A 27,397-nucleotide genomic window follows, 5' to 3' on the forward strand; every position below is an offset into this window, starting at 1 on the left:
CTCTATGACAGCAACCTGCAAAATGAATGGTCAGATTAAATGACGTTGCTTCAGACGTCACTAGTCACATAAAACAGTGGAGACACGGCTTTAACAACAGCCATAAAAATCACTTACAGCACATTTAAACCACAATTAACATCCTATGCACACATACTGTGTCAATTGCATAATCAAAAGTAAAGTAACTTTAAGAAAGTTACTAAAAGTAAGTTAGTTCAAAACATTGCAGAATTTGCCAGACTAAAATGACCAATTATTTATATAACAATGCTTTCTTGAAAATGTACCCCCCTAATGGACAACTTTATCATTTTTCATTTCACTGTGTTATCGGAAGTTATAGCTCTCGTCGTCGTATTCTAACTCATCTTCTGGCTCGTCTCCCAGTTGCCCATATCTAAATTTACGATACACTGTGCCGTCTTGCCCCATGTACACGATATCTTCATCTTCATCTTCATCATCCTCGTCATCGTCACGGTGACTTCCCTTGTGATCGCCAAAGTCCACCAGCTGCGCTTCGTGGAAGCGTCCCGAACTGGAGTGACCACTGTAGGTGGAAGTGGATGATGTTGTACCTCGGTGAAAGCTCTCTCTGCCGCCACCGTGGCCCAGTTTCTCATACCCGCGGGGGACTGGGGTGTCCGGCAAGGAGCGTTTGGAAAGGGAGCGCTTAATGAGGATGCCTGTAGCAATTAAGGCGAGGACGAGCAGAATTGAGGTGGTGATGAAGAGAGGAAGGTTTCCTATGTTTTCCTCTTCCTCATGGTTACGGAAGGCAAAGTTTGTGCTGAGGACACACTCACCTTCAACAGAGAGAAATCCTTTTAAAACCTAAAATTAACCCAAACCTAAAATAAAATTCTGCCATCACTGCTGTGTCAAACCCACGTGAGCTTTTTATAGAGTCCATATTTAAGTGTTCTACCAAACAAAATGTATGATTTCAGATGGCCTCTAATAATATACCAGCCATATGGACTTCTTTTCTGCTGGTATATTTCTATTATTTTCCCATTTGCTTTTACGGCATAAAACAGAGCTACCTGGGCATTATGCAGGATTCCTTGCGTCCCACCAAAAAATATCTTTTGTTTGGTTTGAAACAGCATGAGGGTGAGTGACAGTCATTTTTGTGTGAGGTGTTTTTTAATAAATAACCTTATTGCACAAAAATACACCCGTGACTAAATGTCCCCTTTACCTCTGGTCTCGGTACAATTACAGCACTCCTGCTGAACATCAGCAGCATCTTCCTGTCCTGTTATTTTGCAACAGGGCAAACAGCGCCCCCCTGCTGTCAGGATGAACTGTTGTAGGCACATGGTGCAGTTATGCGGTCCAGGGCCTTTACATTCCAAACAGGACACATCACATGGCTCACAGCTATAGTCCTGCTCCTTCAGAGAGATGTTAAAAGCAATCTGATGACCACATCCAATAAGAAAGATTTAAACTAGGTATATGTTTAAGACATGCGGCATGGGTGTGAGAGTATCACAATTTCAATTTCAATACCCTATATGTATGTACTGTACATGTGGCAGAATTGACAATAAAGCAGACTTTGACATCAAGGAAAGCAATGCTGAATCGATGCATGTCTAAATAAAACCAAGCTTCTAATATGGAAACTAAGCTGGAAAATACATTTACCTCAGACAGAGAATACTCTCCTATGATGCAAGGCGACTCACACAGACCTTGGGACAGTGTATATCCTGGGCGACATGAATCACACTCCTCAAGTCCTCTGCCTATCATTCAGAATTAATATTTTAAATTTTCAGTTACTTTATTAATCTTTTCGTAAGCATGTTGATTAAACAAAAGTATAAATACTGTGTCTCTAAGAGGACATGATCCAAGATGATAATCTACTTTAGAGATGTTTATTTCCATTGTGTAAAATCTAAAAACCCTGTGTCCATATATGAAATCATGTTTTTTATTGTGCATTACAATTAAAATCAATCAAACTGCAGTTGGTTTGTTTAGATTTAAGCCATAATAACAAAAGAAATACAGCTAACTATACAATCAAACACAATAAAAACATGATAACATAATAAAAAGCTTTCTTTTTTTAAATGTTAAAAAAGGAGTCTCATCTTGGAGCAAAACTCTTTGTTTGGTGCTCCTAGCTGTGTAGAAATGATACCCTGAGTTGTTCCTACCTCTGCATGTTTTACAGCTGGTGTGGCAGGGTTCACATGTTTTGTGGCGTTTGTCGTGGTAGTGCGCTTCAGGACAGGAAAACACACAACGGCCCTGTTTCCTGACAAATATCATCCCCTCTCTGCAGCTCACGCAGCCCTCGGCTCCAGCCAGCGTACACTCTCCGCAGCTCTCATCACATCTCTCGCATGTCCTGGAGCCAGCGGCAGAATAGTGCCTGAGAGACAGTATATGAGATCATAGTTCACCAAATACTGTCAAAAAGTTTGTTTTTGCGATGAAGTGGAAAAATATTTCATGAATTCAAGTTTTTTTTAATGAATATCTGAATTGCAGAAGGTCTGCTCAAATGCTGAATATAATGATGCAAAAGGGAAGCATTTCAAATTACAAACACACATTTTCAGAACATTTTTGTAACGCTTCAAATTACTTTAAAACGTCTCGGTTACGTCTGTAACCTCCGTTACCTGATGGGGTTTGACTTGAGAACCTATCATCTTCTGACTATTTTGAAAAGGCCAATGAAATTGGCGAATTCAATTTGCATGCCGGACTCCGCCCCCGGATATCCGGGTATAAATGGGAGACGGCGTGGAGACACCAACATGGTCTCGCCCGCAGGGGAGAACTCATGGGAGGTAAGCGCGGACCAAGGTAGCGCTAGGTGGATGTCCACCTGGAGGAGGTCATGGGTCACCACGAGGGGGACCATCTCATGAGGAAAACGTCAGACGGAACCACCCTTTTGGGGGGTTACTACGTGTGGGGCACTAGGTCCGGTTAGAGCTATGTGATAACTCAGCTGATACCCGGCCATAGGAGGCAGGCTGCTTCGCACAGTCCGCCGCCATGGAGTGCTTAGTGATGGATGGAATGCCTGTTCTTCGCCCAAGGGGAAAGAAGTGAGGCTGAATTAGCGCACTGACCCGCCCGGAAAGGGGGGGAAGGCGCTTTCGCAGGCGTACACCCTACCGGCCACCGGGCTCACGTGCTGGCAACATGCAAGACTCGGGCTGACACCGGTTCTACGTGGAGGTTATAGAACCTCGCAAAGGCGTAGCCCAACCCGCAGCTCTACAAATATCTACCAGAGAGGCGCCCTGAGCCAGTGTGTGCCCTCACTGCCAGTGGGCACGGGCAGTCCTGTGATCAGTATGCCGTCGTAACGGTGTCCACCATCCAGTGCGCCAACCTCTGCTTGGAGACAGCCCTCCTTATGCTGACCTCCGAAACAGACAAAGAGCTGCTCAGAGCTCTGAAGCTCTGCGTGCGGTTTAGGTAGAGGCGCAACGCGCGTACCGCAACACGGATAGGGCTGGGTCTTCCTCCCCAGGCCAAGATAAGCCAGTCGTCGAGAAATTTGAGTACCCGCACACCGCTCTCCTTGAGGGGTGCGAGGGCGGCTTCCACGACCTTCGTAAAGGCCCGTGGAGACAGGGACAGGCCGAATGGGAGGACCCTGTACTGATATGCCCGTCCCTCGAAAGCGAACCGTAGGAACAGCCGATGACAAGGGAGAATCGAGACATGAAAGTATGCGTCCTTCAGGTCGATGGCTATGAACCAATCCTGACGTCTGTCAGACGTCAAGATGCGCCTCTGCGTGAGCATCCCGAACGGCAGCTTCTGCAGGTGCTTGTTCAGGGTACGCAGATCAAGAATAGGGCGCAACCCTCCGCCTTTCTTGGGGACGACGATGTACGGGCTGTAAAGCCTGCTGGACATCTCGGCCGGGGGGACGGGCAATCTCGGCCCGTAGTACAGGAGCATCTCTGCCTCTGCTGAGGTGAAGAGGATGCCCCGAAACCTGGGCGGAGGCCTGGCGAATAGGATCGCATAGCCGAGACGTACCGTATTCTGTAGCCACCGTGACGGCTTGGAAAGTGCTACCCAAGCACCCAAAGACCGAAACAGGGGGACTAGAGGTACGATCTGCTTCATCGCCCCCGTGATGGGGTGGTTCGACAGCCAGCAGTGCCGGTCCCCCGCCGGGGGTGACCCCCCCGGGAAGGGACCAGCTCCGCTGTGTTTCCTCCCTGGCGATGGCGCAGCTCAACGCACCGTCGAGGTGAGAGTGCTGAGGGCTGGCTATGTTTATACTCTACACTGCGCGTCACCGTGATGCAATGTCGAGTCGCCGAACACCGTCCGCAGAGGGTGAGAGCGGCTGTGAGAAAGACCCAGGGGGAACGAAAGCTCTTGTGAACATGTGGGCACCAGGCCCCCGAAGGGGCCCAGCAGATGTTGGGATGGGGCAGGAACCATCCCAGTCCGACCCGGCAGCGGTGAAATGGCTGGGGTCAGGCCCAATCTTGTTCTCCTTGGGTTCACCTCATCAGGAGCGATTGTGCTTCCGCGGCGGCTGCTGATGAGACGGCGGACCTTTCCTTGACGTCTTCCTCCAGGGGGCCGCCTGAGGAGGGGGCGCCGGAACCGGGGACGACGACAAAGGTGGCCGGGGCTGTTTAGGAGCAGACCCCGAACAGGACCTCGACAGCCGGCCCGCGGTGGGGCTCACCAAACAGCCCACCCTACGAGATGGGAGCATCGAGAAAGCGGACCTTCTCGGCGTCCCGCATCTGGGCAAGATTGAGCCAGAGGTGCCTCTCCTGGACCACCATCGTGGACATCGTCCGACCCAGGGCCCGCGCCACCACCTTCGTCGCCCCGGAGGGCAAGGTCGGTGGTGGCGCAGAGTTCCTGCATTACCTTTGGGTCGGTCTTCCCTCGTGTAACTCTTTCAGTGATGGACCTGCAGGACGGCCATGGTGTGAAGAGCGGGGGCAGCCTGGTCCGCGGCACTGCAAGCTCCTGACACCGGGGTGCCGAGAACCCACAAGCCGTGGACGGGAGGCTAGATCGCCCCCCCAGGTGGCCGGCGTCTGCAGCACAAGTGCACCGTGACATCACGCGCCACCCAGGGTACGTCGACGTAGCCCCTAGCTGCCCCCCCATCGAGGGAAGAGAAAGTGACAGAGTCAGTCTGACAGAGCCGGTGGCTGACGGATTAACGCTCACGGAAATCCCCATGTCACCCACGCTGCTCGCCGTCGCTGACGGCGTGGCCGGAGCCACCGCGGTCACAGGACGGGAAGCAAACGTGGTGGCAGGCTCTTTAAAAAACACAGCCACCCGTGACTGCAACGTCTGAATAGCTATCCGCCTGCAGTGCTGGCAGGATTTATCCACAACGGCTGCGTCAGCGTGTTGGACCCCCAAGCACGCGAGGCAGACATCGTGTCCCTCCCCCTCCTCAATGAGTGTGTTGCACCCGTGAGAACAGCAAGACATACTGCGCTGTAGAAATTTGCTCTTTTAGAGAGAAAAACACAGCTGAGACGCCAGGGGAAGTCACTGATGAGGGACAGTCCGCTGCACCACGTCGAGAAATCAGCTCTTTTAGAAGTATTGTCATCAGATGCGAAGGCTCCGAAGAACAAAAGGTGAATGAATGCAGCACGCCGTCTCCCCTTTTATACCCGGATATCCGGGGGCGGAGTCCGGCATGCAAATTTAATTCGCCAATTTCATTGGCCTTTTCAAAATAGTCAGAAGATGATAGGTTCTCAAGTCAAACCCCATCTGTCGGTTCGACACAACGTCGAGAGACCGACAGAAAGGGAACACATGTTTTTTCATTAGTTGACAAGACAAGTTTTACATTTTGGAATTGGCACAAAACCAACCATTCTGTTAATAGTAAAGCATGCTTACTGACACTTATAAGCTAGAAATGGCCAACAATATATTATTGTAGTACAGTATTCCAGATATTCAATATAATTTAGTGTTTACCCAGAGCGGCAGGTGTCCACACATTCTTTGGCATCTCTGTAGAGGTGTTCTCTGCAGCTCAGACACTCGTGGCTGTGTCGTCCCATGCAGCTCAAACAGTTGGGGTGACAGTGTTCACAACGCTGGGTTTCTCCAGTGAAGAAACCTTCTGGACACGTCTCCACACAGCTGCTGTCTGTGGATGAAGTGGAACCTTTTTGTAAGGTTTGTAAAACATCTTTAGCCATTAAAATCACAATGCATTGCATATGGATGATACTGTTCTGTGTTAATAAAGCAGAGATTAAGTTCAATTAAATGGGGGGCTATTTAGCAACATTACAGTATACCATTACCCCTCTATAAATGTCAACGCTTAATGATTTTTTAAAGTATGCGGAGACTATCACTATGCTTACCATTGTAAATTAAGAAACACAAACTATTTCTTTTTGGCATTATTGGCTTTTTAACTTATTAGAAAGCAACAGAAAATGTACATGAAGTATCTGCTAATCCCCATGCTTTCACCTGAAAATGAAGTTTATTAAAATTAAAACTATTTAAATAAAATATCGCTGTACAACAATTATTGTAAACTGAACTGAAATAGGTTTTAGGCACTAAAATGATAATAATAAACAAAAACTAAACTAAAACTTAAATAGAAATAAATTATATAGCCACGTAAAAAAAATGAATAATAATAAAATAACAAAAGCATTAAACAAAATGTATTAACAAAACAAAAATGTATAAAAACATTTAACAAATTCAAAATTATTAAAACAAAAGATTTAAAAATAAACAAATACAATATTATTAAGATATTATAATAACCTAAAATCAAAACTATAATAATAAATCAACCACAAGTCACTGCAACCAAATTGCTCCCTCTTACAACTTCATTCCTTCAACGTTATTTCTTAATTTATAAACCAACATAACGACTACTATATTTAACGAAAGGTTTTCAGTCCCCCAAGTCGTTGTCACTGTGAAGTCAGTACTGGTTGGAACTCACTGAGAAGAAAGTGTTTCTGGTTGCAGCTGAGACACTGGTTGGAATGCGGACCGGAGCATTCGTGGCAATATTTGTGACACAGGTGACATTCTCCGTCCTGGTTGCTGTAATGGTGTGACGGACAGGTGGTGGGAGTAACACAGCGACTGTGAGCATCCATCGCCAGCCCCTCAGAGCAGCTCGTGCAGGAAGTATCGTGAGGGCCAGAACAGGTCAGGCAGGAGCTGTCACATGCTTCATAACATCAACAGAACAGACAGACAAATCCATTAACATCATAAGAACAGTTATTGAACATTAAAATGGGGTAGTTGAATTATGAAAATATCATTTTTAATACTTTATTATGTTCTAAATGTTATTATTCTTTTTTAAATGTTATTAACTCTTTATCCACCAGCAGTTAAACAAGTTAACAGGCAGTGCCAGCATTTTTATTTTTTTATTGCAAAACTTGGATGTCCCATTTTAATTTTCTTGTATTTTATTAATTCAATAAAAACGTATATACCCATACACTCTCCAGATCTGCTTTCCCTGTAAGTATGTGTGGGACAGGGGGGTAAACATGCTCCGTTGTGCAGCATGCTGTCAGGATCAGAGCAGGAATCACAGTTGTTTGCTTCCGGTCCATCACATAATTCACAGTCTGAGTGACAACGCTTGCAAATAGTGAGAACTGTATCCTCAAAAAACCCATCAGGACACACCATTACACAAAGACCTGCATTCAGGAAGTACTCGTCCTGACAGCCTGGGATTACAGGATGGAAAAGGCCAGAGAGGAATGGAGGGATGAAAAATGAGAGACATTACTAAAGACAGTGTGTGAAAATATGTTAATATAGACAATAAAAATTATTATATAAACATTCAAGATACAACAAAGGAAACACTAAGTAAAATGTTTACATTTGATTCCTAAAGACTGTGTATTATGTAAAGCCCAAACCATAATTGTCATACTAATTCTCACCCGTGCATAGATTTACATTAGAGCAGAGCACACAGTTTTCAGGACACTTCACACACTCCCCATCTCTTGCAGTATGTCCAGACGGACAGTTCACCAAACACTCTTGTTTGTGGAGCAAAAATGTCTCCTCACAGCTCAGGCAGTATGTTGCATTCTTCTCGCACGAAGAACAACCTGGAGCACAGCTCTTACACACCTGCCCCACTGGAAATCCTCTACATACAGACAGTAAATATATACACATAAATACACACTGTTACATAAAAGCAGAAAAAGTGTCAAAGGCTGTGCTGCTGTTTCTGAAAATGCTAATAAAAAATGAACTATTTTTAACTTAAGTAGTAGTAAAAAACATTTAACTTGGAGACAGAGAGAGAGAGTAAAAAGAATAGATAGAAAAGAAAAATATTAATAATAATTAAATTATGAACCCCTTAAAATCCAAATCTTATCAATCTCATTGGTTTGTTTTAAATATTTGTTACACTGGAAAAATAAAGAATCTGAAATAAACTGTAATGAAATAACAATCAACTTTTCATTCCCACGTTTATACAAAACATACATGTACAGGGAAATGGCTCTGACCTAGTACACTTGCCAACACATTGGCCGGCCTGCAAATAAAGAGGACTTTTACGTGCCGACTGGCAACGTGTGCAGAGCTGCTCATCCTGGCACTGGGCACAACCCTGTGGACATGTCTCACAATGGCCAGTCTCCTTACTGCCATAGCTGCCCACGGAACATCGCGGGACACACATCTGATCTGCATTCAGAAACCGACCTGTAACACACAGGTTAAGCACACAAGTGACATCTGCACTGTAAAAAAAACTTAATTTTACAGAATTTCTGATATATTTAAAAAATACGGCCAAAAATCATAAAATTACAAGAAAATGTCTTTTTTTTACAGGGAAAACTGTTATTTTACGGTTAATTTCTGGCGCCCCAGCTGCTGGAATTTTGTTTTACGAGAATTTTTTATAATGTGTCCATCCCTTCATCCAGTTGTCCATAAATATCCACACAGCCATCCATTGTTTTACTTAAATGCCCATCATTTATTCTTCTTCCGGTCGTTGTAATATTCGTAACATCTATGTATCTATTACACTTTTCATTGATTTTAGTTGCAGTTTGACAGACTAAACAGGGCACTTTACAGACAGTGGCAGAAAATTTTAAAACTGTTGAGACAGAGAGCTAGAAGAAACATTAAAATGGATCACAAAAGACAAACTCAGACCTTTGAAACACGTGTTGCATTGATTCCTTGTTCTTCCCCAGCAGGACTCACATGAAGAGTGACAGTCATCACATTCCCCATCATCTAAGACGCAACAGTAGAAAACAAAGGTTACAACCTAAAGTTAAGGCTAAGTAACGGAAGTTCTGAAATTGAGGTCCCTACGTAATTTAAAGTTGTAAATTACATAGCCACGGAGAAAGCATGTGAGAACATTTCAGAGCACATTATATTGTAATCTTTTCTTAATGCACGTTTTATAAAGAGGCTATATTAAATGACAGGACAATGGCAACTACAGTATGTACTGTAGATTCATCTTCAAATCAGCAGCTTGTAAATTGTTACTCATGTGATGAAGGGGTTTACATCAAAATCTCATTATGCACGGTATCAAAAACAAGCCTTTCAGAGGATGTAATATCTCACCAGTGAGGTATGTCTGGGGAGGGCAGGTGTCCTGTTCAGGCACACAAGCTTCATTTTCAAGTGTAAGTCCATCACTGCAGGAGTCACAGTCGCTGTCTTCTGGTCCACTGCATGTCCTGCAGTCTGTGTGACAATCTTCACACTCCTGAGAATCCTCATCACCATAGAAACCATCGGGACATTCTCGCGCACACTTCCCATCTGCAAAAGTATGATAATCGCACACATGTTTTGACTCTCTAAATGTAATACTTTTATGGGATTCTGTTCATTTAAGTTATTTATTGTGTTACAAAACAACATTTGGTAACACTTTCTATGAAGCCTGCATTTATAATGCATTATAAGGGCATTCTTAATGCATTATATGCAGGGCCAGACGGAATCTGCTGACTTTTTTTGTTAACTCTGTGCAGAATGTTTTTCTTAATATGCGGAATTCTGCGGAATAATATTTAAATTGTTTGAAATGTGTTATAAATAAAAAAGATTTTTTTTTAAATGTGTTAAAAGATTTGAGAGAATGGGCCTTTAAACATTACAAAATAAAAGCATTTACAAATCAGCTGTCAAAATTGCAATTAAACCTAAAATTATGAACATGTTTTATAAACACCATTATTGAATATAGACCTTTATTTATAATATACACTTTACACGCAGAATGACATATTTTTATAATGATGACCATACATGTAATTGTGCGCTGTTCACAGCTTTAAACTATGACGATCTCAGTCGTGTTTTTGACTACTTTAATGAATCTTTCAGTGATACTGTTTCAGCACACGAGATGAAGAAGAAAGGAATTAATGTGGAAAAAAACATTAACTTATTCGCTCATTGCATTGTGTGTGAGTTTGCTGCGTCTGATTACGCAGCGCTTCTAAACCCGAGTATAATGTGTAGGCTAAACTTGCTTTTATCAACAAAAACACGTGATGCAATACGAACACGACGACCATATCGTGTGGACATTTATATACACAGGCTGTTTAATTAGTGGATTTTACTTTTGCTTGCGTGACGTAATATTCGCTTGTTCTGTAGCCTACTTTAGAAACGATCACGATCTATAAGATTCGCTTGAGAAGTAGACTGTGGATGTCTTTGGAATCGATCACGCCATAAAATCATCAGATTGCAACCCTAAACAGCAGAGCACTTGATGTTTAAACAATCAAATAGGCCTACACGGTAGGCCTACTATTCCGCGCTGGCCCTGATTATATGTATCATATGTGATATGTAATAATATTATAATATGTTATACTGTCTAATATATAATAACAACAACAGTTACAATATATATACACACCTATTTGTGGATATAACTTGTATATAATCTATAACACACAATAAGGTTGGCATTTATAATGCATTATAATGGTAGTCTTATTGCATTATAAAATATGCATTATACCTTGTAAAATAACTGTTATAACTGTTAAAAATACTTGCCTATTTGTGCTTAAAACTGAAGTTTATTTCTCGATTTATAACACATGATAAACTCCACATAATTACCATAGTTATTACCAATGTACTTTAAGACTGTCTTGACATTGTACAATATCTTACTATATCTTATGAATAGACTTTTACAGCTTAAAGTAAAGTGAAAAATGCAAACTCTTCTTATAAACATTCAAAAGTCTTTATAAGCTGGTATATATTTTACATTTAAATATTCCCTTATAATGCACAATAAATGCAGGCTTTGTAGAAAGTGTTACGCAACATTTTAATCTACATTAGTTAAAAAAAGTAATAACTAACCAGACAGGAACAAGTCAGCTTCACACCAGTAGCACTCATCTTCATCACAGCTGACACAGTCATGATCACACGCCACACAGCTCATGGTCTCCTCCACAGTGTACGTCTTAGCAGGACAGTGTTTATAGCAGCCCTCCTCAAACCTGTGCAATACAAAGACAAATCAAATGTTTAGTCACATAGTATTTAAACTTTAAAGGGCGGTTTCCCAGACTGGGATTAGTTTAAAACAGGAATAGGCATTAGTTAAATTAGTATATTTAATTCGTTTTTTAAACTATACTAAACAAAAATCACACTGATATGTTTTAACCCGTTAACTGTCACTGTTCCATACATGGAACACCTGAGTTTGCTTCAATATTGTGCATGGAATTTCTAGTCGAATCATGACAAACTATATATTTTTGGAAAGGTCTAAGACTCTAGAATACAATTCTTTTTGGTGTTTTTTCAAATAATTTATTCAGGAAGAGTAATTGTTTCTTTTTTTACGAAGAGTGTGCTTAGATTTGTTAATGTCCTTTCACTTGTCACCGTTCCGTATACGGAACACCCATGTTTGCTTCCATATTTTTGTGATAATTCTGATCTTATTATGACAAACTATATATCGTCGGAAAGGTCTGAGACTCTACAATACATACTTTATGATTTTTTTATAAAATAAAGTATGTAGGAAATGAAATTGATGCATAAAGGACGAGAGTGTGTATCAAAAATAAATACATTCCGTGGAACACTTACATTTACATCAATACTGTGCATGTAAATTCTTATCTTATCATTACAAACTTTATATTGTTGGAAAAGCAAAATAAACTAGATACCACATTTGATCAGTGTTTAGAAGAACAATCTATTTAGGAAGATAAATGGATACATAAATGATAATTGATTCATAAATTAGTGTGCATCAAAAGCATATTATACAAAAATATTCATATTTTTTTTGTTTTTATGTTGTTTCTGTGCTTTTGTAGTTTTTAATTGTGTCTGGTATGTGGGAGAGTAAAAAAAGCAAACCTTTGTGGTCAAATATTAGTTCAAGTGTTAAAACTAGGGCTGGGAATTTAACGCGTTAATTTGATTAATTAATCCCTGGGGAAAATAACGCGTTAATATTTTTAACGCAATTAACGCGCCCCGCCCTGCCCCGCCCTTCGACAGACCTGTACACTTTTTAGAATTGCAGCCTTCTAGTAACAAAACGATCAAGATGCAAAACGAAAAGGACGAAGAACTGCATGGCTTGCTGAATGGCCATTTTAAGTACAAACGAGATCTCAATGGAGCCATTGACAAAAGCAAAGTCATTTGCGTTATCTGTGGCAAGGAATTTGCCTATCATCGAAGCAGTTCAAGCTTGAAATACCACCTAAACTCGAAGCATGTTTTAGCGAGCTTGGCGGTCACCTCACCCCCGGCTGCGACAGTTAGCAAGCTCCGCCAAACCACGCTTCCTGAGACGAGTCGCCAAAAATTAAGTAAGTCTACATCACAATCGTTAACAAATGCGATAGCTAAGTGGATTGCAATGGACTGTAGGCCTATTAATGTTGTGGAGGACAAGGGGCTTATGGATGCATTTCGAATTGCTTCCTCCGATACAACCTACACACCACCGTCAAGAGGTACAGTACTTTCGAGAATAAATCAGCTGTACGACACAGAAAAAAAAACTAAACGGGACAATTTAGCTCAAGCTAAATATGTGGCTCTAACTGGAGATCACTGGACGTCAATCAGCAATCATAACTATCTAGGTGTTACTGCGCACGTCATCGATTGTGACTGGAAACTTAAATCATTCGCGTTAACCGTGCTGAAGTCAGTCACACGGCACTATTCCGATGCATGTGCCGAACAGTTTCTAACAGTGGCCGACGACTGGGGCGTTCGAGAAAATGTGACAACCATCGGAACTGACAGCGCACGCAACATGGTCGCAGCGGCAAGAAAGCTTCCGTATCATCACATGCCGTGCGCTGCCCATATACTACAGAGAACCATTACGGTTTGTCTCTCTGACAGTGGATTCACTGACACATTGACAAAGTGTCGGAAGATTATTGGACATTTTAAGCATAGTCCTGCTAATACAGAAGAACTTCATCAAAACCAAACAGCATTGGATCAGAAGAGAGAGCAGCTGATACAAGACGTTTCAACGAGGTGGAACTCATCACTCGACATGATCACCCGTCTCTTACAAAATGAAGAGGCTGTTAAGACTACTCTGGCCCAACAGAAACACAAGTTAGTCATGCTGACTGCATCGGAGTGGGATAAACTGCACAAGTTACAGAACCTCCTTGAACCATGCAAGTGAGTAACGTTACATCAGAACCATGTTATATTGTTGTGTTTTGCATGTTGTCATAGACTATGAAATAGAATGTCATGCTTAAATGCTCTTACTAAGAAATACAAACCAAAAATATTCGTAAAAGATTAAGATTTTTAAAAGCTTCATAAAATTAACATATGAAAAAAATGGAAAGGATTTTACAGTAATCATCCTTTATAACTGATGCTAAATAAACTAAATGCATTACACTTATTTATGGTTCATGTTTATCTTCTACTTCAGGTGTGTCACTGAACTCCTTGGGGGTGAGGCTTATGTCTCCTGCTCTGTAGTGCTTCCTGCATTCTGCCACCTTCAGCATGTAATGAGGGTCTCTGATGAAGATCCAGCCTATGTGGCAAGGTTCAAGACTGCCTTCAGCAAAGATCTTGCAGAACGCCAAGCTGACATGAATGGTGAATGGCTAAAACTTGCTTCAGCACTTGACCCACGTTTCAAGGACTTAAAGTGCCTATCAAGAGGAGAGAGAGAGCAGGTATGGTCTACCCTTGAGAAAATACTACAAGAAGGAGGACTCCGCGCAGATACTCCACAACCCTGTGAGAAACATGAGCCAGCTAAGAAGAAGAAGAGAATCCTCCTGCTGGGTTCAGACTCTGATTCAGAGGAAGAAAATTACCATAGCAATGCTTTACACCGTTACAGAGCTGAGCCCAGTATTGCAATGGATGAGTGTCCTCTAGAGTGGTGGTCAGCTCATGCAGGAGCTCATGCTGCACTGTCTTCCATAGCTTGCAAATATTTGGCCACTCCTGCAACCACAGTTCCATGCGAAAGACTTTTCTCCCTGGCTGGCACTGTTGTGCAGAATAAAAGGGCATCTTTAAACTCAGAAAATGTTAACAAGCTAGTCTGTCTTAGCAACTGGTTAAAAGAGAAATAAGAATTAAGGGGAAGTTTTTGTTATTTGTTACATTTTGACCATTGTAGCATAAGGGACAGGCTTCTGTTCAATAATGCCATGTCCATTGAAATGTAATTTATAAGATTGTGTTCAGTTACAAACAAAATTGTCATGGTCATTAGCCTAGAGACATTGGTTTGTTTTCACAATTATTAAAAATGTCATGACCATTGTAATCTAATTAATAGGTTGGTGTTCATTCAGTGGTAAGAATTTCAAGATTTTTGTAGCCTGAGTTATAGGCTTCTATTCAATAATAAATGGTAAAAAAATTAGCTAGTTGTAAAGTCTGTATGTATGTGCGATTAATTAGATTAATTAATCGTCATAGCATGTAATTAATTAGATTAAAAATTTTAATCATTTGACAGCACTAGTTAAAACCAATGGAAGTCTATGGGCCCCCTAAAGGATTTAGGTGGTATGGCGGCTTTTTACCCTAAACCTTTTATTTATTTATTTTTATAATAAACATAACAAAATCCCTTTCCAAAAATACATTATTTGGTGTGATTTTTTTTAGGACTAATCTTCTAATTGTCTACCAACCGTAGGTCTTTATTCCAAAGATTTCATGAGTTACAGCCATTTTAGTTCCAACAGTGCGTTTTCATGTGAATGCTCAAAAAGGGCCCTGACGTGGAACAGGTTAAGATATGTCAGTGCAAGTTGTTTTCGATTAAGACACCTCTATTAAATTAGTATTTGGACTAGGCTTAAGCCCTGTCCGGGAAGCGCACTTACATGCACATACGTGCAGTAGACACTTTTGGTAACTCATTCAAAACATTCTTACTTGTAATATCCATCAATGCAGGACAAACAGTGCTTGGGATTGTCTGTAAAATATGTAGCAAACTGTCAAGTACAGCACATTTGGTCATGTTAATCCAATTCCTAGTTTAAGTCAAATAAAATATTAAACAGAACTTACAAAGAACGCATTTCTTACATCCCTCTTCACATGACATGCAGACATCATATTCTGGATCTTCTACCTCCCCTAACATAGATGCACACAGAGTCAATTATATGTATTATTATTGGTTGGTTGGTTGATGGATCGGTTGGTCAGTTGATCGATTGACATTACGTGGAAAAGAAAACATGTACATTCTGCTAAATAACTACGATTGTGTTCCATAGGCTACGAAAAATCATACTGGCTCGGATAAGTGAATGAACTTGATCAACTTCACAATAACAGAAGTTGTACCTTCTCCACACTCGAGCGCATTACACACGCCATCATTGAGGTAGAAGGAGTCCTCACACTTGATGCAGTGTGTGTATGATGAACAGACTTTGCAGTGTGAAGGACACGGCTCACATGCCTTCAGTTCTGTGTGGAAATACGCCTGAGGACACGCATCCACACATTCACCACCATACAGGTAACGGTCCATCCCAAACTTATCTATAACAAACATGTATAAAACACCGGTGATACATTAATAATAACAAGCATACAAGTACAAGGGATTTATCAACCATAATTTACAATTTTACAAATGTTGAATGTTATAAATGATACATATAGTAACACTCACAGTTACTAATGTTATGTTAAGATATTTAATATAGGAAGAATAAAGAAAAAAAACAGTGATGGTAAGATTATTCTAATGTTTCAAAATGTTTTTACGTATTTACTTGCCACAGTGAGTTACTGGAATTTGGCATTTTCAACCTTATGCATGATTTTACATTTTTAAGACCATTCAGATTAACAACACAATTTGAAAGAATGAGATGTAGTTGAAAATAAATCAGGATGGTACAGGAGCCCTGACCTGTATCACAGCTGGTACAGTTATCAGGTCCATCATCTACACACTGGGCACAGGTATGATCACACAGATGACACTGTCCACTGGATGGATACTTCCCATCCGAGCAACTGACTACACAACGGCCCTCATCCAACAAACTAATTCAGCAGAAGATAAGAAAATGTACATTATAGTCAAGTGGTTGCTGGATGTATAGTTTCATGATGGTCCAAAACGGTAAAATACAAAATATTTTCATGGATGTCTAGATGGTGAGGCAAATTGGGTTGTTATACATTATCGCAGCCTTTGCTGTCGCATCAGCTCAACATTCAAATACTTGGCAGTATTTGCTCTAGCAGTCTGCAGCGTGCTTTCAGAAGCCCTCCACCTTCCCCAACTCCACATGTATAAATCTGCTATGGGGGTTATTGTATGTGAAGCAGCAGCAACATGTATGACATGCTCATAGCAGCAATGTATTGGCAGTAGCACGTCTCAGTACTTGCTCTGCAGACATTATCACATGTGTACTGTAGTGTGAACAGTAAATGAGTAATAGTTTCTTACTGTATGTTGGTGCAGCTCAGACATTCATCATTCTTTGGACCTTTACATCTAGAACAGGCCACATCACACGCATGGCACTCTCCACTCTCAGCCTGATATTCACCTAAAACAATAAATCCAAATGTGTGCCTGTTGCTACAATCATATCTAAAATATTATAAGTCAAATGAGCATAACACGACTTACCATCATCACAGTAGTGGCTGAAAACACATTGTCCATCCTGTAGTGTGTGTCCATCCACACATTTGCTACAGTTCCCTTTACCTGGCCCAACACATGCTAGACAGTGTGTGTCACACCTGCGCACTCACACACCATAAATAAAATAGTGGTAAGAGATGATGACAACAGATGGAAAGGTCAGAGGTTATAGCTCACGCACCTTTTGCATGTGCTCTGAGTCTCTGTGCTGTTCGCCTTCAGCTGTACAGGATAGAAACCTTCACTGCAGGTGGCCACACATCTCCAGTTCTCCATCAGGTAGCCTTCAGCGCATCGATTACATGACTCTAGACCTGAAGCTGTACAAAGTCACGTCCATGAAATATCACATCCTATAAAGACTGATACAAACACCCTAAGCGATCAGTAAAACACACATGAGCACACTTGTATTTGGGTCCTTAAAGACAAAGTGAAATACAAATTCCAATCGAAACACATCTATTAGAATTATTTTACTAGGAATGTAAAACGCAATATAGAGCAGAATATGGGAGATGCGTTGTGTTTATGTGTGTTGTACCTGCACATGTAGCACAAGCTGGATGGCAGGGGTCACATGAGTTATTCAGCTCACTGTAGTACTGACCCACCTCACAACTCTTCTGACATCGGTTACCCGCCAGACTGAGCGAGACGAAGACAAAATCAATACTCGACCGGACTGACCAGGCACTGACACATTATCTAATTCACTCCAATAAAATGTAATTAAAGTCTTTTACCTGGTGCCCTCAGAGCACTCTGTGCAAATGGAGGCTGAGGTGCATCTCATGCAATTCTCATTGCACTTCCTGCACACGTTGTCCTCTGCATTACATAAACACTAGTGATATGCTTAAAATATGCTTAAAATAATGCCTTTATTTCAGACCAGTGACATTTCTGTGAATGTTCTGACTCTATCAAGAGACAGAATGTGTGATTGCCACCCCCTGCATTTTAGTTGGTTGTTGGCAATAGTGTGACTGTGGCCTAAAATAGAATATTTGAGAGAGTGTGACAGGATCTGTCCATTTGAATAATGTTACATTTACCATAGTTTAGGTAGTAGCCATCCACACAGCTGGTCACGCAGGAGTTCTTTTCTTCATCCAGATGATACCCAGGCTTACAGCTCGTGCACTGATCACTGCGGCTACCCAGACACGTCAAACAGGAGGAATAGCACTTCTTACACCTCTTCCTATCACCCCAGTACCCCACTGGACAGTCAGGCACACAGGTGCTGGAAAACACAGACAAGAGAAGACCTTTACTCACACTGCTTGATTTTCTTTGAAAGAAATGAGAAGCAAAACTGCCTGACCGTGTATTGTTTTTGAACTTTAGGAAAAAGTGCAAACAGGAAACACATCGGTGTGGTCCAGGTCCTTCACAACCATCCTCACTACATTCTGGGTCACACGAACCTTATTTGCGAGAGAGAAAAGAGTGGCATACATCTCCCAAAATGTATACTGTATATATGTACTTTTTTAACTGCTAGTTTTGCACTTTTTAACAACAAAGAATCACCATCATATTCCTCAGTGGTCTCATCTTCTGCCAGCAGCCGGGCAGACCGAGGCTGTTCATGTCGAGTGTATGGATGTGTGGACGTTCCATAAAGCACCAGAGACCACTCTATCAGTTTCCCTTATGTGGATAATGGAGAAAAGCACGTTTGCATGGAGTTTAAACTTACATTATCTTAATCTACCATAATCATTCCAACAAACAGACTCAGAAGCATCCTTTGTGAAAAAAAGCTGTTATCGCATACACATGAGTACCAAACCTAATATTACAATGGTTTTAGTCAGTACTGTTTTGCAGTATATAAAACACCATTGGAATGATACATTCACTATTCCATTGTAGTGCCAGAGAACTTGGGTACCTTGGAATCGGCTGTTTATCCTTGGAGAGGGGGTGTCTCTGATGTCCAAAGTCCAGTCTCCTGTTGGTCTTTCCCCCCAGCAGTGAGTTGTCATGAATTCCCACTTAATAAACCCATCATTGGAGTGATCATTTGGTCTGGACACAACATAACCACAGAATAACTAAAACAATAGTCCTGCATGAGCTCAATTCACAATGTGAATTTAAAATGTTTGGTCTCTTTTTAGACAGACAGTCCACTGGCATCTGTGCGGTTGGCTGCTTTTCCCAAGGTCCCAAGTCCGGTGGTCCTGGAGGTGTCCGTTCTAGAGGTTCTTCTCTTGGAGTCTACTCTGACAGTGGTGGCTGTTGCCCTGTTGTGTGTGTCTGGGCAATGCGCTGTTCGTCCGCACCAGAGGCTGTTTCCGAACCAACCAAGTTTCTTGCCTTGTTCAATATGTCTGCTTCTGGGCTTCCTGCCTCGTCCGGAGTGGCCGAATCAGGGCTTCCTGCCTCGCTTGGGATGGGCGCTTCTGGGATTATTGCCTCGTTCAGGATGGCTGCTTCTGAGCTCCCTGGCTCGTATGGGATGGCAATTTCTGAGCTTCCTGCCTCGTCCAAGATGGACGCTACTGAATTCCCTACCAAGTTAAAGATGTCCACCACTGGTCTTCCAGTCCTGCCTTAACCTTTATGGCCTCTAGTCCTGCCTGCCCCTTCTTGGAATTTAGCCCTGCCTGAACCCCCCTGTCATGATTCAGTCTGTGTTCCCCTGTCTTTTGGACTTTTAGTTTGTAATTTTGTTTTTTTGCTTTCCTGTTTCCTGTGTAGTTCTGGTTGTTTGCTTTCCTGTTTCCTGTGTAGTCCTGTGGAGTTCTTCTAGTCATTGGTTCTTGTTAATTGTTTTCAACAGGTGTGTCTAGTTATCTTGTAGTACCCTTATTGGTTGCCAGTGTATTTAAACCCTGGTGTTTCCTTTGTCTTTGTCAGTTGTTAAATGTTTGTTCTTGTTCCCGGTTTTGCTCATTGTACTTAGAATTATTTTAGATCCGTTTAGATTTCCTTTGTCATTTGGTACTTTTTATTTTTGTTTAATAAAACCTTATCCTACATGTGGAACCACTTCCTGCCTGAATTACGCTCAAGTTACAGTCTCTCTGTAATTGTCAATTTTTACCGTATTTCAAAAACATTAGGCCTATAGTGCGGTCATCCACAATTCGCGGACCGTGGGCCGGATTCAGATCTTCGCTTCTTTCCATCCGGACCGCTAGACATAGCCTAATAAACCATTAAAACTGTTTCAATTGAGCCACGCATCTACACAACCGAGAATCGCATCACATGCGCTATCAGGAACATTTATGTGACCGATCTTTTGCCCCTAAATCTTTATCTACTCCCAAACGCATTTAATTTTAGCATTTCAGGATGAAGAGCAGCAGACACGTGCTTATTTTAACAACAGTAGTGCAGAACTGGTATGTTTGGTATGTTTTGAGTTTGTTGTACTTGTGCATGTTAATTTCTTTTAATTTAGAACATTTAGAAAGGTAATTATTTAACAGTTAAATAAAATATATATATAATCATGTCTACCTTAACATTTCAGCTACTTTAACAAGTAACAAACCGTCTTCACAGAAAGTGCCGTACCATACGTGATCGCCACGGCACCTTCCACAACCTGAGCATAATCTTTACTCTTCTGAACCATGGTAACCCCAAAAGTAAAAAATACAACAATATTCAAGGTAAATGAACATTCGTCATTAACAAGGCTTTTTCCTTTCGAAAACTCTTTTTACACTTAATATCAAAATGTACTCTCCTAACTGTGCAAAAAATTGTATAGACTGGACCTCTTTGAACTTTAATTGAATACCCCTGTTCTAGTGGACCCCTGTTATCATTACTGTATATATTCAAATCATGTTATTTTTTGTCTGACTGACATCAGTGTACAGGTATTTGTACCTGTTTGCGAGAAGCTGAGAGCGGGTCCCGGCTGGTGATGTAAGTGTGATTGACAGGTCTCCACGGTGAGGATGAGTGACTGTCATCCGTACAACAACGTGCTCCAGATAGACCACATGCTGCAGACGCTGAGCAGAGCAGCCTGTGGACTTATACACGGACCTCAACACCCTGTCTGGACTTATGACTCTTAAGAAAGAAAATCTGAGTAAGTTCAACACAAACCAATGTATGTACAAGTGTATGTGAAAGCATTTTAAACAATAATGAATGACCATTGGTCATTAAACATAGAGATCATTGAACAAATCAACCGTGGCACCATTACCTGACATTTTGGACCATGTTCTCCTCACACTTGTGTTGAGGAGGCACCTGTTTCCAGGTCTCTGCCTCTTTCACCATGGCTTCAGCATCCATCAACCCAAACCCGTAAAGGTGACTAACTGCATTGGAGCCAATTATGAGAGACTTTAAAAGCCACTGTTTAACCAAACACTAAAATTGTGCTTTATTGGAAAAATTCACTATACAGTAGTTGTTAAACCTAGGTAAGTAATGTGTAATGAATAAGCTGATGTTGATTTACCATCATATCCAGCACCGTTGCTCTGCCAGTCTGATGCGCTCAGATGACCGCGGCGAGATGTTTTCACTATGATGTGCTGAACGTCCCTCCAGGTCAAAGATGGGCTGATGACAATGTAGAGAGAAATCATGCTTATCAGGATTGGGGGCCTACATGTTTCATCCAAAGTTATATCAGATCAAGCAGCACAGCATCTCTGGTGTGATAAGACTGCTTACTTTGCTTCAAGTGTTAGAGCAATGATTCCTGCGGCCATGGGGGCCGATGCTGAGGTGCCAGAGTGCTCGTCTGTACATCGCTGCCTCAAATCGGTTGTTACCTGAAAATATTTGCATTGGGCCAGTAAACCATCAATTTCTGGCAATTCATTAATAATTTAAATGACATAACATGAAATGACCCACTATGCCCAGGCTCTGGCTGTCCCCGCTGCTGTAGGTGGTGGCGAGAGTGGAGGCGCACTCCTCCAGGTACCACGGCTTTCGTCCGCTTTGGGTGGTGCTGCTCATAGAAATGGTGTAAATGCTGGTGGTGTAACCGTCACATGAGCAGTGGTCTTGACTTTGGCCTCCATTACCTGAAGCCCAAACATAGATGGAGCCACGACCCTTTCTGCCCTGAGAAACCGAGAAGACACAAAGGATGATTATCTTCTTGTTTGTTTGTTCTGAATTTTCAACAGATGGCATTTTAGGATGATTTGATCAGTTTCTGCAAGGACTCTGTCCTTCCTGTCTCGAGCTTTCTAGCTCCCTGGGCAGAGTCATGACATTGCCATGTTTTTCGGGTTTCTGTTATGTGTGGCGACACGTGGATTTATGTTGTTACTTAGCGCCACGTGTCTTCCTGTTATGTCTCTCAGCCCGCCCTCCTATCTCCTTTAATTTTCCTGTTAGGATCTCATTCCCATCACCTGCTGTGTTTCAATCTTGTTAGTGGTTCATTCCAATCACCTGTCGCCACTATCCCCATGTAATAACTCCTCGTTAGTGTCTTCCTTTATATAGCCCCAGTGTCCCTCTGTTCAGTGTCGGTGCATTGTTTATGTTTGTTCTCAACAAGGATGTCTTGTATTTGCGGTTATGCCCTTGCTGTTCTTTGGACTTCGTGTTTTGGATTACCTGTTGTTCCTGTTTCTAAGTTTGTGGATTTATATCGTTTTTCACTTTTCTAAAGACCTTGTTTTGTCCCCCTCGTGGGAGGTGTTTGCTTGCCTTGTTTTTTGGTTCATGTTTTCCATATTATGGGTGTTTTATTTAATAAAAGTTTCTGATTAACCCTTCATCTGCCTGCATCTGGGTTCTGTCCAACCAATTTTGTGACAGTTTCAAGGTGTTTTTACAACCATGCAGTGACGAAATTACACAAAGAGACTGTGGAAATTAATAAGTTGTGTTTAAAATAACACGAAAGACATTTAACATGATAATAATAAAAACAGTTTTAAGGTATTTTACTGGTGCCCCATATGACGGAAAATAAGTTTTTACAGGATTTTCTTTCAGTGTACAATATTCTACTCTAGACAATTTTACTTTCTATTTATGTTATCATTACGTTTTGCTAGTTTTACAATTTATGTGTAAAAAATCCATCGGATTTATCTGATGACATCAGTTTGACGGCTTGTGCAGAACATCCGTTCACTCCTCCTCTTCAACTATCAGTCAGCTACAAATTTCATTTCAAGATGAAACACCTTTCATTTTCTTTATCAATCAAATTTGCTGTAGAAAACATAAGCCAAGCCCTCAATTTTTCTGTTTCTATATTTCTGGTTTATTCAGGAAGTAAAGACGATTGCGACGTCCGGTTCACAGGAACTAATTGTTGGGTAATTTTCTCGGCTAAATGGTGCACACAATCACACACTTACTTTACGGATCCCACTCTCCAGAGCCATTCGGGCAAGGGGACCGGGGCCATCCACTGTCCTGCCATCATCTTCTGGGCCCCAGCTAGAGCTGTAGATGTCAATATACTGCAGCCTCAGACTCAGCGCTTGAGCTTCCAATAGATCAGTCATATCACCATCCAACATGCGTACACCTACGAACGCAGGAACGTGTTTTTAAAGTGCATACTACCACTACTTGCAAAGCATGTCGTATATACAATAAACTGTAAAATGAGGAGTACGCAAACTTATTACATAAAAGGAGTGATTTAACTCTGAATGATATCACCCATAAATTCACAATAAAAACGAAAGCTCACCACCAATTTTTGCATTGTAGGCAATCCCAACTATACAAAGGGAATTATTTGCAGAAGCAGCCACCACACCAGCACATCTCGTCCCATGCCTATAATAAAAATAAAAAAAACTTTTAACTTTTGAATTCCAAGCAATCTGTATAAGAATTAGTAGTCTAATGGATAGAACAAGAATGTATTGGGTCACAGAGGGAATGGACTGACTTATTTTCATTGGTGGCATCATATCTGGGTGTTGGATCAGGATCATTGCCATTAACATCGTAGCTGGCTTGTGCATCCTTATGAAAACATAATAACACATTAAAAATGTACTCAATGGATAGCCCCCATTTTCAGTTTTTAAATGTTTTGAGTAAATATAAAAATAAATTAAATGACAATATTTCATTAATTATATTAAAATTCAGCCAAAATTGTTTAAATAGTATAATGCTTTTGCCTCTCTTTGTTTTGATTTTCTAGTCTAGTGGCAGGATCATGACAGAGCCACGTGTCAGTTACGACATAATATGCGTTCTCTCCGGTCTCGCCCATTTAGTTTCCTCATCGACTGTTAACGATTTCATGCCCCGCACCTGTTCCTCTCTTTTACTATGTGTGTGTATTTAATATGCACGTACAGTTTAGTGTAAATGTGTAAACCATGCCATGAATAGATACAAATAGATCTTAAAGGAAAAAAGGACTTTATATAATAATTTATCAGCCATTCTTAATTAAAATATAACCAGACAATAGAGGAAATTTGATTGTAGAAAAAGCTCTCTTGAAGCCAAATGAAACAAGACCCTGATTTTCTATTCTATTCTAATGACTTCAGGACAGTCCGCCCAAATAAAGTGCTTTAAAGGTCACAGTAAATACAGACATTGGCCTAAAGAAGCCCTTTTGAAATTGTATGAACATATTACTTGTATTTTCAGTTTGTAAAAAGACAGCGTAAACAAAATAAACATGGTTGGACATTAAAGTGTGCTCAAACAACAAAGATGGTGCTGGTCCAAGACTTTTGCATTGTACTATGCAATGTATTAAAATTATAGCATGCATTGTCCATGCTATTTATATTGCCTTTAGAAAAACATTTCTAAATTTTAATTTATCCCATTTGTAATTTGTATTTGTAAATTAGCCGGTTCATTCACAATAGAAAAAAACCAACACACATGAAAGCACTTACATAGTTTTGTTTCAGGTCTGGATGCTGTCTTTCTATACCATCATCCAGAATGGACACCACAACCCCTTTCCCAGTGTAACCTCTGCGCCATGCTGCCTTGATGTTCATGTCAGTCAGGCAGTTGTGATCACAGTGCTGTTACAATATAATGTGCTTGTTCATCTTTCCAGCTTTATTCAATGAAAATGTGTCTTTATTGAATTTATACTTGAATGAATTGTATACTAACAATATACCACATGCTGTCCCATTTGGGGTCATTGAAGCCGATGGTGTGTGTTTGTTCCATTGTGTCTGTCCTTTTTGTTCTCTTCTGAACCATCTGTTGTTGGATCCACTTCACCTTTAGGAGCAGAAACATATTTATGATGTTCTACCTCATACACACTTAACAAACCCCCAGTGGATTGGAATAAATAATCAAGAGTGTACTTATTGTCTTATTATCAAGTTTGAGGATGCGTCCACGTTGTTATAATCTGTTTTGGTGTGTGTTTTGTTTTTTAGGTGATGTTATCTATCTAATAAACTATTCAATGGTGTCTCATTGACTGGAGATACATGATCCTTGTACCTTGGTCTCCATGGAAATAAGACTGTGGTTTTTTCTGCTTTCAATAGTGGATCGTTTCATTGTTCCAGTGTGCAAGAATTGGTAGTGGTCCACCAGTCCACCAATCTGCACATGGGGAAGAAGATCAGCTTGTGTTAAAGACACACCACTGTTCAACCTCGACTTACAAAGATATAAATTATGTATTCATCACTGACGTAGGCCTTTGAAACAACAAAGGGGTTATCTTACACAGCTGATAGACTTACCAGAGGCAACATGAGCCACCAATGTACAATTTAGTTGAGCTTAAACTTTGGCTGCTGATTTTCCTTTAACACCCTGTACAATATCGTGCTGTACGAAGCAACTAAACAGTGCTTGCACTGAATTATAATAGGAAAAACAAGCATTCTTAAACTTTACCAGAAAAAAGTTTAGACTGTAAGACAAAGCAAATCAAGTTTGAGAAAAAGCCCAAATGGAGGGATTGCACAATAATCACTCAGGATGTAAAGTGGTCTAAAACCTATACCAAAGCAATATGTTGGGGGCTAAAACAAGTAGATGAATTTTACCTTAAATATTTAATTGACCAGTATATTATTACAAATATTTACTTCAATAGTAAGTTCATGCTATTTGCTCACCAAAATTGTAACAGTTGGTTCTGAAATGGTGTAAAATTCCAAACAGGTTTGTTTTACATGAGTTACATGACAAAACCCAGTGACCCAGAGACATGGACAAACACTAAACACTAAACTGAATCATGATATATACAAGCAGCAGTCATGTGTGTCAAATGTACAGACTTTGTTTTATATGCCACTTTCTTGGCTTTACCAAAAAATAGCATGGTAATATCATGATATTTTGGTATTTTTGGGTGATTCTTGGAAGTAATATTTCAATTAGACTGTAAATTCTTAGTTAGTAGAGTATGTAATCCTAATGGCATTACATACACGAGAAGGGCAAAATACCATGTTTTTTTTAGAGATGAGAGAAAACGTATGGTTCCAGATCACACAGTACATTGTTATTAATATACACTTGGATTATTTTACACATGTATAATAAACTAGAATTATTTCTGAACTGTAAATATAAAATTGAAGTAACATAACCATCTCAACGAATTAACAACTAAATCTGGAAAAAATAAACATATCACCCTTAATTCAGGTAAAAACATATTTGATTTAGCAGTTATTTTTATGCTCATAAAGCAACTGGTAGAACATTTGAACAGTGTACGTACCTGGCCCATATTCACAAATCCATATTTTTCTGAAATAACATCAGCAACATCCGGACCTCCTGTAATTTTAACAGCCCAATGGTTTGTGTATAATCTCATCTGGACACATTGGAATCCAATCCCAAGAAAAAGTGCATATGGAAAAAGAGTCGGAGGTGTCATCTTCAGGTGGTTATGTTCGCAGCTTCATGCAGAACTGCTTGTCTAGTTAAATCCTTAGGAAAAAGTTCTTAAAAAGTGATCTAACATTATGCACATACACTATGCTTAAACTATTTTATACGGGACCTAGTTTAGCGTGTGAGATCTGCTCCACGGTGATGGCTCCACTACATCAACTGCTTGTGACACTTCATCTCCAATTACAGACCTATCAGTTTCTTCAGGTGCACTGGGTTCTTTCCGGAAATAGGAAACACTGGGAGTGTGTTACTTTTTGATTATAACATTAGCGCATACTAGCATAATGCTAAACGGATCATAATTAA

At 40.8% G+C, this 27,397-nt stretch overlaps 1 protein-coding gene across 1 annotated transcript; it reads right to left on the minus strand.

The window, feature by feature from the left end:
* Nucleotides 1-330: 330 nt before the first annotated feature.
* On the minus strand, nt 331-27,047 carry pcsk5a (proprotein convertase subtilisin/kexin type 5a; the record flags this gene model as incomplete). Its single annotated transcript, XM_079450411.1, has 37 exons — nt 26,910-27,047; nt 25,667-25,771; nt 25,322-25,435; nt 25,093-25,227; nt 24,114-24,190; nt 23,910-23,998; nt 23,569-23,741; nt 22,097-22,309; nt 21,911-22,011; nt 21,693-21,796; nt 21,432-21,549; nt 21,104-21,292; nt 19,146-19,282; nt 18,782-18,901; nt 18,573-18,675; nt 18,301-18,491; nt 17,989-18,073; nt 17,787-17,890; nt 17,424-17,562; nt 17,225-17,340; nt 17,039-17,141; nt 16,490-16,626; nt 15,913-16,113; nt 15,631-15,699; nt 15,493-15,535; nt 11,422-11,564; nt 9,643-9,843; nt 9,214-9,297; nt 8,550-8,748; nt 7,962-8,176; nt 7,497-7,739; nt 6,986-7,219; nt 5,980-6,154; nt 2,181-2,398; nt 1,660-1,760; nt 1,208-1,403; nt 331-809 (listed from the first exon to the last, which is right to left on the minus strand). Exons 1-37 carry the CDS (start codon nt 27,006-27,008, stop codon nt 331-333), a joined length of 5,553 nt encoding a protein of 1,850 aa, XP_079306537.1. The 5' UTR covers nt 27,009-27,047.
* Between the last annotated feature and the right edge of the window lie 350 nt (nt 27,048-27,397).

The sequence above is a fragment of the Barbatula barbatula genome (genome assembly GCF_947034865.1).
Source record: "Barbatula barbatula genome assembly, chromosome: 2".
NCBI lineage: Eukaryota > Metazoa > Chordata > Actinopteri > Cypriniformes > Nemacheilidae > Barbatula > Barbatula barbatula.